This window comes from Natator depressus, chromosome 1 (genome assembly GCF_965152275.1).
Source record: "Natator depressus isolate rNatDep1 chromosome 1, rNatDep2.hap1, whole genome shotgun sequence".
In the NCBI taxonomy this organism is placed as follows: Eukaryota; Metazoa; Chordata; order Testudines; family Cheloniidae; genus Natator; species Natator depressus.
The window spans coordinates 10,496,828-10,508,883 of NC_134234.1; the positions used below are offsets into that span (position 1 = coordinate 10,496,828).

At 44.4% G+C, this 12,056-nt stretch overlaps 1 protein-coding gene across 1 annotated transcript in view; it reads right to left on the bottom strand.

The window, feature by feature from the left end:
• Window positions 1-11,073, bottom strand: part of LOC141981076 (disintegrin and metalloproteinase domain-containing protein 9-like) — a 119,662-nt gene extending 108,589 nt beyond the window's left edge. The window contains exons 1-4 of the mRNA XM_074942885.1: window positions 11,025-11,073; window positions 7,984-8,069; window positions 4,019-4,080; window positions 97-175 (exon numbers count right to left, since the gene is read on the bottom strand). Of these exons, the coding sequence (XP_074798986.1) occupies window positions 97-175; window positions 4,019-4,080; window positions 7,984-8,069; window positions 11,025-11,073 (276 nt within the window). The remainder of the gene's footprint in view (window positions 1-96; window positions 176-4,018; window positions 4,081-7,983; window positions 8,070-11,024) is intronic.
• Window positions 11,074-12,056: the final 983 nt, after the last annotated feature.

Consider the following 12,056-nt stretch of genomic DNA (forward strand, 5'->3'; position numbering starts at 1 on the left):
TTGACACTTTCATACATCCAATCTTTAGAGCATGGCAGCTTAATTTTACTCAGTATTGTATCCTTGTATCCTCTTAGGTACATTTCTCACACTTACCCGTATATATGGATAATCTGTTATCAAGTCTCCCTTCTGATTGTAAGTAAAAACTGGGAAATTTGGAGCTATGAACATTCTGAAAATAAAGATTACAAAAACCTAAAATTAGAAATTCAAAAGCATAGGACCTGCTGTTTTCAGTCTTGATGTATATGATTTGTTGGTTACATGTGGTCTAAGGACCAGATCCTCAAAGGTATTTAGGCACCTAGCTCCCACTGAAATAAATGGGATTTAGTCACCTACATATCTTTGAGGCTCTAGGTCTATGTCAGGGCCCAATACATTCTGTAGCTGTGAATTTGCTGTAGAATTCACTTCTTGCCACAGAGCTGTGCTCTAAAATCTCATCATTCATTACAAAAATATTTCTAGCCCTTGTGGTAGTGAAGAAAATAATGTGAACTGAACTGCAGAGATCCCATTATTCCCATTTTACAGATTAGTCTGGGAGCACATGTAATTGCATGGGCAAATTAATGATAAAGAAGTAAAAGAGGTGTCATTTGATTAATAAAAAACTACAGAATCATTATTTCAGCCACACCCTTCTGTGGTATGGCAGAAGTGATTGCTTCTCACCACCCTGGCTCCCAGGTCCCCCAGTTGGTAAAAATTTTGATAACACAATGTCATTGGAAATAGGTCAAGTTGGGTATCATTCGAAAGCCCCTTCTCTCACAAGCACAATGGTGCCAAACATGACAAACCGAGAATGATTAAGTAGCTGACAGGAGATTTTTGGTTAAATAAATTAAGAGCTTCTCTCCAGGCACAGAGTGAAGTTGCCCATACCTACAGCTACATGCCAAACAGAGAAACCAAGGCAATAAGAGATGGTGTGACATTTTATAACCTTAGCTCTGAACATTAGCTCTGGGAAGGAGTGCTTGTGTGGACTCATGGGCACTGCTTTTCTAGGAGGTTCAAAAAGCTCAGCAGCACTAGGAAGCATACATCCTACCAGTGCTAACATGGATTCATCACCTCAAAGAGGAGTGTCTTGTTCTTTTAGAGTAGCAGCCGTGTTAGTCTGTATCCGCAAAAAGAAAAGGAGGACTTGTGGCACCTTAGAGACTAACAAATTTATTTGAGCATAAGCTTTCGTGAGCTACAGCTCACTTCATCGGATGCATTCAGTGGAAAATACAGTGGGGAGATTTATATACACACAGAACATGAAACAATGGGTGTTACCATACACACTGTAACCAGAGTGATCACTTAAGGTGAGCTATTACCAGCAGGAGAGCCGGAGCGGGGGGGGGGAACCTTTTGTAATGATAATCAAGGTGGGCCATTTCCAGCAGTTGACAAGAATGTCTGAGGAACAATGGGGGGGGGGGAATAAACATGTGGAAATAGTTTTACTTTGTGTAATGACCCATCCACTCCCAGTCTTTATTCAAGCCTAAGTTAATTGTATCCAGTTTGCAAATTAATTCCAATTCAGCAGTCTTCTCCTTGGAGTCTGTTTTTGACCCATCACTTTCACAGATCTTGGGAGACAGGGCAGTCCTTGCTTACAGACAGCCCTGCAACCTGAAGCAAATACTCACCAGCAACCACACACCACACAACAGAACCACTAACCCAGGAACCTATCCTTGCAACAAAGCCCGTTGCCAACTGTGTCCACATATCTATTCAGGGGACATCATCATAGGGCCTAATCACATCAGCCACATGATCAGAGGCTCGTTCACCTGCACATCTACCAATGTGATATATGCCATCATGTGCCAGCAATGCCCCTCTGCCATGTACATTGGTCAAACTGGACAGTCTCTACATAAAAGAATAAATGGACACAAATCAGACGTCAAGAATTATAACATTCAAAAGCCAGTCGGAGAACACTTCAATCTCTTTGGTCACTCGATTACAGACCTAAAAGTGGCAATTCTTCAACAAAAAAACTTCAAAAACAGACTCCAAGGAGAGACCGCTGAATTGGAATTAATTTGCAAACTGGATACAATTAACTTAGGCTTGAATAGAGACTGGGAGTGGATGGGTCATTACACAAAGTAAAACTATTCCCACCCCCCCACCCCGCTGTTCCTTAGATGTTCTTGTCAACTGCTGGAAATGGCCCACCTTGATTATCACTACAAAAGGTTTTTTCTCCCCCGCTCTCCTGCTGGTAATAGCTCACCTTACCGGATCACTCTCCTTACAGTGTGTATGGTAACACCCATTGTTTCATGTTCTCTGTATATATATATCTCCCCACTGTATTTTCCACTGAATGCATCCGATGAAGTGAGCTGTAGCTCATGAAAGCTTATGCTCAAATAAATTTGTCTCTAAGGTGCCACAAGTCCTCCTTTTTTTTTTGCATCTTGTTCTTGTAGCTCTCATCTCTCTGAAATATATTAATTGAAATAATAGAAATGTAAGGCTGGAAGGGACCTCAAAAGGCCATCTAATTCAGCCTCCTGCACTGAGGCAGGACCAAGTAAACCTAGACCATCCCTGCCAAAAACCTCCAATGACGGAATCTACAACCTCCCTTGGAAGCCTATTCCAGTGCTTGACTATCCTTATAGTTAGAATGTTTTTCCTAACAGCTAACCTAAATCTCCCTTGCTGAAAATTAAGCCCATTACTTCTTCTCCTACCTTCAGCAGACATGGAGAACAAATGATCACTGTCCTCTTTATAACAGCCCTTAACATATTTGAAGACTTACCAGGTCTCCCCTCAGTCTTCTTTTCTCAAGACTAAACATGCCTAGAGTTTTTAACTTTTTCTCATAGGTCATGTTTTCTACACCTTTTATCAATTTTATGGCTCTCCTCCAGATTCTCTCCAATTTGTCCCCATCTTTCCAAAATGTGGCACCCAGAACTGGACACAGTACTCCATTTGAGGCCTCACCAGTGCCAACTAGAGAGAGAAAATTACCTCCCGTGCCTTACACATGACACTCCTGTTCATACATCTTGAATGTATTAGCCTTTTTTGCAACAGCATTACATTGTTGACTCATATTCAATTTGTGATCCACTAAAACCACCAGATCCTTTCCACTACTGCCCAGCCAGTTATTCCACATTTTGTAGGTGTGCATTTGATCTTCCATTCCCAAGTATAGTACTTTGTCCTTGTCTTTACTGAATTTCATCTTGTTGATTTCAGATCAGTTCTCTAATTTGTCGTGGTAATTTTTTTCCTGCTCCCAATGTATTTATAAACTTTCTTCTTATTCCCCTGTATGTCCCTTGCAAGGTGTAACTCATTTTGTATCTTAGCCTTTCTAATTTTATCCATGTTTCCAGTTTTACTAGGATTCTTTTTTGATTTTAACTGTGTCTTTTTAATTCTCCAGTGTGTTTCAAAACTTCCTAAAATATCCTTTCTGGCAGAAGATTACACATGTGTAGAATTTCACGTGCATTGGTTTGCTCTTGGCAAAGTTAGAAAGTATGTAAAAAAATCAAGCTTATAAAATGGAAATTTAGCTTTAACTTTAAAACATGGAAACACTTGACCCGCTACAATTATTACTCCTCTAACTGCTTCCCATATAAGCAGTTTTCTTTGCATCCCTTTCCTCCTACTTTACCATTTCAGGTTTCAGAGTAACAGCCGTGTTAGTCTGTATTCGCAAAAAGAAAAGGAGTACTTGTGGCACCTTAGAGACTAACTAATTTATTTGAGCATGAGCTTTCGTGAGCTACAGCTCACTTCTGAGCTGTAGCTCACGAAAGCTCATGCTCAAATAAATTGGTTAGTCTCTAAGGTGCCACAAGTACTCCTTTTCTTTTTACCATTTCAGTTATTTCTCCATATCTAGACTGATGGCTTCGGGGGAAAGGAACTTTTGTCTTCATACTTTATTATAAAGCCCCACATACACCTATTTCTCTATAAAAAGAGCAGATGAAAGGTTTGGAAGAGAGCAGTCACTTACTTCTTCTGTAACAGGTGAACAATATGGTGTTTTCCTTCTACTCTAATAAGATAAGACACCTCCTAGAGCATTCAAATAAAAAAAAATTTAATAGTATCATAAAACTCATACTAATCAATCCCTATACTATATTGCATTTTATGAAAATTGTATCCACTACGTTTCCTCAGACTGTGTTCAGAGAAGGTAACTTTTTTCCATCTAAGAACCCTCTGTACTAGGGAAGTTTTCTAAATACTTCCCAAAGCTGTAACATGGGTCCAGCTGGATCACTGTTAGCAGTATTGGGATTCCTTGTATAAATCGACTTCCCATGGTAACAACAGTATTTAACTTTAGGATCCTGTGACAAGGGGGTGGGGCTTACTGAGAGAAAACAGGGGTTTCAAAAGTCAGCTCCTAAGCGACCAGGGAAGATTTGCGAGGGAGTTTAGAGAGGGAGAAGGAGAGCCAGGTACACCTAATGAACATTCTCTAAATTTAGGTCAATACCACCCCACCCCGCCCCACCCCCTAAAACCTCAGCAAGAGTAAAAATAATGCAAGCAGAAGTCCAGCAGCAGAGTGGGGACTATCCAGTTTATTACAATAAATGCACCATGTACAATGACTTGCTTTGTGGGGAAGGAGGCGTGAGTGCATTCAGGCAAGCAACTCATGGCTCTCAGAGACTAAGTATTGGCTCTTGAGATAAGTGGCTGAACTAGAGGAGCTAAGGGAGACAGATAGGTACATAGATGAGCCTTTCCAGAACATGGCAGAGCAGTCTCACTCCCAGTCTGATAGCCTCTGTGCTGTTGAGGAGGATGAAGGTCCTGGGTAAGGAAAACATTATGCTGGAGCAGAAGGAAACGACCCAATAGTTGGAACCCTCCTTCCAGATGATGTGATGACTGGGAGAACTACAAGGTGGATTGCCTGCTGGGCACAAAGGATGCATCCTCTCAAGACATCTAGGTAGACTTATGTGCAGTACTGCGAAAGAGTCAGTGGTTGTGCTACGTGTAGATACCAATGATATGGGGAAAGGCAGGAGAGAGGTCCTGGAAGCCAAATTTAGGCTGCTAGATAAGAGATTAAAGTCCAGGACCTGCAAGGTGGCATTTTCTGAAATGCTTCTAGTCCCATACACCGGACCAGTTAGACAGGCACAACTGCACGGTCTCAATGTGTCGATGAGACAATAGTGTAGGGAGGAGGGATTTAGGTTTATTAGGAACTGGGGAACCTTTTGGGAAAGGAGGAGTCTAGAGAGGAAGGATGGGAACCACCTAAACCAAAACGGAATCAGATTGCTGGCATGTAAACTTAAAAAGATTGTAGAGGAGTTTCTAAATAAGGGCTGGCAGAAAGGCAACAATTGTGGAGGAGCACACAGTTCAGACTGAGCCATCCCTCTGGGGAGGATTTATTAAAGAGGAGAGGATAAAAGTTGATAAAGTTAGGTAGGAATTGAAGAGAAAGTCAAGTGAAAAAGAGTTCCATTCAACTATATCACATGACGGCAGACAACTAAATACTGACAAATTGTATAAGTGCTTGTATGCAAATGCCAGAAGTCTAAATGCTAAGATGGGTGAACTTGAGTGCTTGGTATTAAATGATATTTATGTAACAGGTATCACAGAAACATGGTGGAATAATGATAATCAATGGGATGGGGTAATACGAGGATATCAAAGATATCGGAATGACGGAGTAAGTTGCTCTGGTGGGGAGTGGCACAATATGTTAAAGAAAGCATAGAGTCAAATATAGTAAAAATCTTAAATGAATCAAACAGTACCATAGAATCTCTATGGATAGAAATTTCATGCTTGAGTAATAAGAGTATAACAGTAGGAATATACTACCAATTACCTGACCAGGATGGTGATGGTGATTATGAAATGTTCAGGGAGATTACAGAGGCTACAAAAACAGAAAACCTGATAATAACAATGGATTTTGACAACTGTCCCCATACTGACTGTGAACACGTCACCTCAGAATGGGATGCAGAGATAAAACTCCTAGACACCATTAATGACTGCTTCTTGGAACAGCTAATCATGGAACTCACAAGGGGAGAAGCAATTCTTGATTTAGTCGTAAGTGGTGTACACGATCTGGTGCCAGAGGTGAATATAGCAGAACGTCTTGGTAGTAACGACCATTGTGTAATTAAATTGAACATCTCTGTAGGGGAAAAATGCTAAAGAAACTCACCACAGTAGCATTTAATTTCAAAAGGGGGACCTATACAAAAATGAGGAAGCTAATTAAAAGGAAATTAAAAGGAACAGTCACAAGAGTGAAATGCCTGCAAGCTGCACACAAACTTTTTAAAGGTTTCAGAGTAGCAGCCGTGTTAGTCTGTATCCGCAAAAAGAAAAGGAGTACTTGTGGCACTGTAGAGACTAACAAATTTATTTGAGCAAAGCCCGTTGCCAACTGTGTCCACATATCTATTCAGGGGACACCATCATAGGGCCTAATCACATCAGCCACACTATCAGAGGCTTGTTCACCTGCACATCTACCAATGTGATCTATGCCATCATGTGCCAGCAGTGCCCCTCTGCCATGTACATTGGCCAAACTGGACAGTCTCTACATAAAAGAATAAATGGACACAAATCAGACGTCAAGAATTATAACATTCAAAAACCAGTCAGAGAACACTACAATCTCTTTGGTCACTCGATTACAGACCTAAAAGTGGCAATTCTTCAACAAAAAACTTCAAAAACAGACTCCAATGAGAGACTGCTGAATTGGAATAAATTTACAAACTGGACACAATTAACTTAGGCTTGAATAAAGACTGGGAGTGGATGCGTCATTACACAAAGTAAAACTATTTCCCCATGTTTATTTCTCCCCCTACTGTTCCTCACACGTTCTTGTCAACTGCTGGAAATGGCCCACCTTGATTATCATTACAAAACATTCTTTTTCTCTCCTGCTGGTAATAGCTCACCTTACCTGATTACTCTCGTTACAGTGTGTATGGTAACACCCATTGTTTCATGTTCTCTGTATATATAAAATCTCCCCACTGTATTTTCTACTGCATGCATCCGACGAAGTGAGCTCTAGCTCACGAAAGCTTATGCTCAAATAAATTTGTTAGTCTCTAAGGTGCCACAAGTACTCCTAAACTTTTTAAAAACGCCATAATAGAAGCTCAAATTAAATGTATACAACAAACAAACAAACAGTAAAATAAATTTGTTAGTCTCTAAGCTGCCACAAGTACTACTTTTCTTTTTGCGGATACAGACTAACACTGCTGCTGCTCTGAAACCAGTAAGAAGATGAAAAATTGCAATCATGGCTAAACAGAGTAAAAGAGGCGGTTAAAGACTTTTTTAAAAATTGGAAGTCAAATCCTACTGAGGAAACTAGAAAGGAGCATAAACTCTGGCAAGTCAAGCATAAAAGAATAATTAGGCAGTCCAAAAAAGAATCCGAAGAGCAACTAACAAACGAGACAAAAACTAACAGCAATTATTTAAAGTACATCAGAAGCCAAACAATCAGTGAGGCCACTGGACAATAGAGGTGCTAAAGGAGCACTCAGGGAAGACAAGGCTGTTGCAGAGAAGCTAAGTTAATTCTTTACATCAGTCTTCACTGCAGAGGCTGCGAGGGAGAGTCCCTCACTTGAGCTATATATGTTTTTACTACAGTCAGATGATTTATGTTATTAATGCCCACTGTGTTCCTCTAATAAAAATATCAACTGCAGTCACACAGGCAATGATAAAAATGTATTAAGGATGATCAACCTTTGTGATTTAGAACAGTCCCAAACCACTAATTGCTCAGAATTAGGAAGAAACTTTCCCCAATACACACTTTTTTAATGGAGGTGTTACACTTCCCATCAAAGCATCTGGTATTTCCATTGTCAGAGACAGGATTAATGGACCATTGGTCAGATGCAACATAGCAATTAACATTTTCTAAAAGAGCAGTACTACCTTGTTGTCAATGCCATCCCTTGGTTCAAGCTTTTTGGGCACTATTATTTCATAATAAGAAAAGTCTGAGGTCTCAGAAAATCCTAGAAAGAGAAATAGTTACAAAGACAAAACACAATATTTAAAGTTTATAATAACTGGGATAACTTCTACCAAACTAGCACTGCAAATAATTTTATACAGAAGTCACTCTGTACAATATGTTAATGAGGAAAAATTCAAGGGGAAATGAGAGGGATGAAGTCTTAATTCAATAATATTTGTAAACCATTTGAGGAGCTTGGACAGAGAAAAGAGCATTACTATTTCCTTGCTTCTCTTTCCCAACTCAAGTTAATTTTTCAGGCAGGCCCCTCCCATCCTTGTTTCATCACCCTGATTTGCTCTCCCCCCATCAAACATATTCCCCCTTCAGCAGGCCCTCTCTCCTCACCCCCACTGCCAGCCAAAACCCTCACTGGACCACCTTGCTTCCTTATTTGGATAGAAGGTGGTTAAAAATTGATGATTTAAAAAAAAACACAGATTTTTTATTTAAATAAGATCTTTTAATTTAAATTAACTAAAGTTTCATTTTGTTAAAAATAAACAATTTAAAATTAAATTTGAGATTAACAACCTATGTTAAAGGCCTAAACTTATTATAATCTATTAAAATCATTTAACTGCAACAACAATAGTAAGCAGTACATTTTTGCTGCAAAGTTTAAAGAAAGTCAAACCATTGAACTGGTGGAAGTCACTGGCTAAGCATGTGGAACCAGAGTTTGTTGAAGTTCTAAACCAGCTTTTGACACTAGTATCCTCTTCTGCAGGTGCAGAGAGAATATTTTCTTAATTTCAGTTTATTCAACTAGTTCAGTTCAATGACTAGTTTTTTCAAATTTAAGAAACCAATGGGAGATTAAAAAACAAAAACTCATTTTCCTCTTTAATAATATGAATAAAGACGATGTATGAAGGGAGGAGCTCTTCTAGTTCTAAAATTTTGAAGGCTACAGAGACCACAAACAATGAAACTTAATTCACCAACTCCTGATAATAGTTACTTTCTTTAATAGATCTGTTTTAAATGAAAAACATTTTAACAATTTTACATATCCAGAACATTCAAGCTAATTCAACTTAATAAAAAAAATAAATGTGGCTTGTGCATTTTTAATTGAACCTGAATTTCCTTCTAAAAAGAGCTTGACACAAATCTCAAATAAAAAAAAATCAAACACCAGCTGGTAAATAAGAAATGCAGCCCCCCCCTTGGAGTGCTCCAAGACCCCCTCAGCAACCCTATTTCCCTCAAAATCACCATGCCTAGTCTCCACTCCAAAACACTAACTCTTTGTGGAGCCCCCATCACCTTCCCTGTTCAAGCATCCTTCAAGCCTTCTGTGGGTCCTGCCCTACCCCTCCACACTACCTCTGACCACAGCCATGACCCCCAAACTCCCTACTCCACACCTTTCTCCCTCCTCCCCCATCCTGTTCTGCCCCTGCCCTCACAAAATCATTCTCATCCCCCCAAAAACTCAGTGGGCCTGGCTCCTCATTTCCTGCTGTGCTACCCTCTGAATCATAGAATATCAGGGTTGGAAGGGACCTCAGGAGGTCATTTAGTCCAACCCCCTGCTCAAAGAAGGACCAATCCACAACTAAATCATTCCAGCCAGGGCTTTGTCAAGCCTGACCTTAAAAACTTCTAAGGAAGGAGATTCCACCGCCTCCCTAGGTAATGCATTCCAGTGTTTCACCACCCTCCTAGTGAAAAAGTTTTTCCTAGTATCCAACCTAAACCTCCCCCACTGCAACTTGAGACCATTACTCCTTGTCTGTCATCTGCTTCCACTGAGAACAGCCTAGATCCATCCTCACTGGAACCCCCTTTCAGGTAGTTGAAGGCAGCTATCAAATCCCCCCTCATTCTTCTCTTCCGCAGACTAAACAATCCCAGTTCCCTCGGCCTCTCCTCATAAGTCATGTGTTCCAGCCCCCCAACCATTTTTGTTGCCCTCTGCTGGACGTTTTAAAATTTTTCCACATCCTTCTTGTAGTGTGGGGCCCAAAACTGGACACAGTACTCCAGATGAGGCCTCACCAATGTCGAATAGAGGGGAACGATCACGTCCCTCGATCTGCTGGCAATGCCCCTACTTACACATCCCAAAATGCCATTGGCCTTCTTGGCAGCAACAATCCGACCTGGTGGGCCCCTCCCCGTCTCTCCTCCAACCTCACTGCCCCTCTTCCCTTCCCCCTGCAACGCCACACTGCTCCCCCTCCCCACGAGAGGCACCACTACCCCTTCCCCACCTAAACTCATCTGACCAAGGGCAGGAGCAAAGTCCCAGCATCAGCCCGGCCATGGAACCCCCAGGAGGCAGCGCCACTGCAGCTGCTCCTCACACACACCAGCCAAGTACCGGCCTCGAGAGACGTCACCTCAGCCACTTCCCAGCCAGCCCCTTTTCCAGCTCGCCCCTTTCCAGCTGCTGCTTTGGGCCACCCTACTCCAGAATCCATACGCCTCGCAGCCCTTTGCCCCTGGTTCTAATCTCTCCCTGCCTCATTCATTGAACCTCCCCCTTGGTCATCTGTGCTCACTTTTCCCTGCCCCCGAAAGAGTCCCTTTGCCCCCCTTCCCAGTTTGCCTCCATGAACCCTCAGGCCCACAGCCCCTTTCTGCCTCCTGCCTGGTTCCAGGCCCTGACCTTCTCTCAGAAAATCCTGCTCCTAGTCCCACTCTGGCACCTCCTGAATCTCCCGTCCGTGCGCCCTGCTCCGACTTCACAAATCCCCCACCCTTTGATTTACCCCCCAGTGCTCCCTGCTGCCCCCACGATCCCATATTCCCCCTCCCCTCAAGCCCCTGTTCCCCTCCTTGTGCCCCAGTCCTGCTCCTCCTCCTGTTCTGGCCCTGTTTTCCCTCACAACCCTGCTCTGACTCCTGGCTCCTCCCTTCCCTGCATGGCCTCCACCTTGCAAGCATGACCCCAAATATCTACCCGCTCTGGCATCTCCACCAGACTCACTGCCCCCCTCACCTGGGCTGAGGAGCAGGAGCAGGAGCAGGGCCCAGACCTGCAGCCCCATCCCTGCGGCTCCTCACAGACACCGGCCAAGCACGTGCCGCAAGAACAGAGACAGCGTCTCCCACCCCCTCTGCTCAACTGCCCTAGTGCCAGCCCCGCTCCAGTCCCACTGCCCCAGGCCCAGCCCCCGCCCCTCTGCTCCTATTGCCTCAGTGCCAGCCCCGCCCCCGCTCCAACTGCCTCAGGCCCCGCCCCCGCCCCCTCCGCTCCTATTGCCTCAGTGCCAGCCCCACCCCCTCCTCTCCCCTCCCACTGCCCCAGGCCCAGCCCCCGCCCCCTCTGCTCCTATTGCCTCAGTGCCAGCCCCACCCCCTCCTCTCCCCTCCCACTGCCCCAGGCCCAGCCCCCGCCCCCTCTGCTCCTATTGCCTCAGTGCCAGCCCCGCCCCCTCCTCTCCCCTCCCACTGCCTCAGGCCCAGCCCCCAGCCCCCAGCCCCTCCGCTCCTATTGCCTCAGTGCCAGCCCCGCCCCCTCCTCTCCCCTCCCACTGCATCAGGCCCAGGCCCAGCCCCCACCCCCTCCGCTCCTATTGCCTCAGTGCCAGCCCCGCCCCCACTCCAACTGCTTCAGTGCCAGCCCCCGCCGCCTCCGCTCCTATTGCCTCAGTGCCAGCCCCGACCCCTCCCCTCCCCTCCCACTGCCTCAGGCCCAGCCCCCGCCCCCTCTGCTCCTATTGCCTCAGACCCAGCCCCGCCCCATTGCACTCCTACTGCATCTGTGCCAGCCCCACACCCTCCCCTCCAGCCCTAGTGCCAGCTCTGCTTCAACTGCCTCCTCCCCTCCAACTCCCTCAGTGCCACCCTGGTCCCCTCCCTGCCTCAAGCCCAACCCCACCTGCCACCCAATCCTATCCCCGCCCCCTCCTAGCCCCAAGACCCTCCCACCCCGCGCCTGAACCTGCCCTTTGCCACGTCCCATTTGCCTCGCTCCCCCAAAGATACCTTGGTGGCTCCCACCCTGACTGGCTCCCACATTAATCCCCCT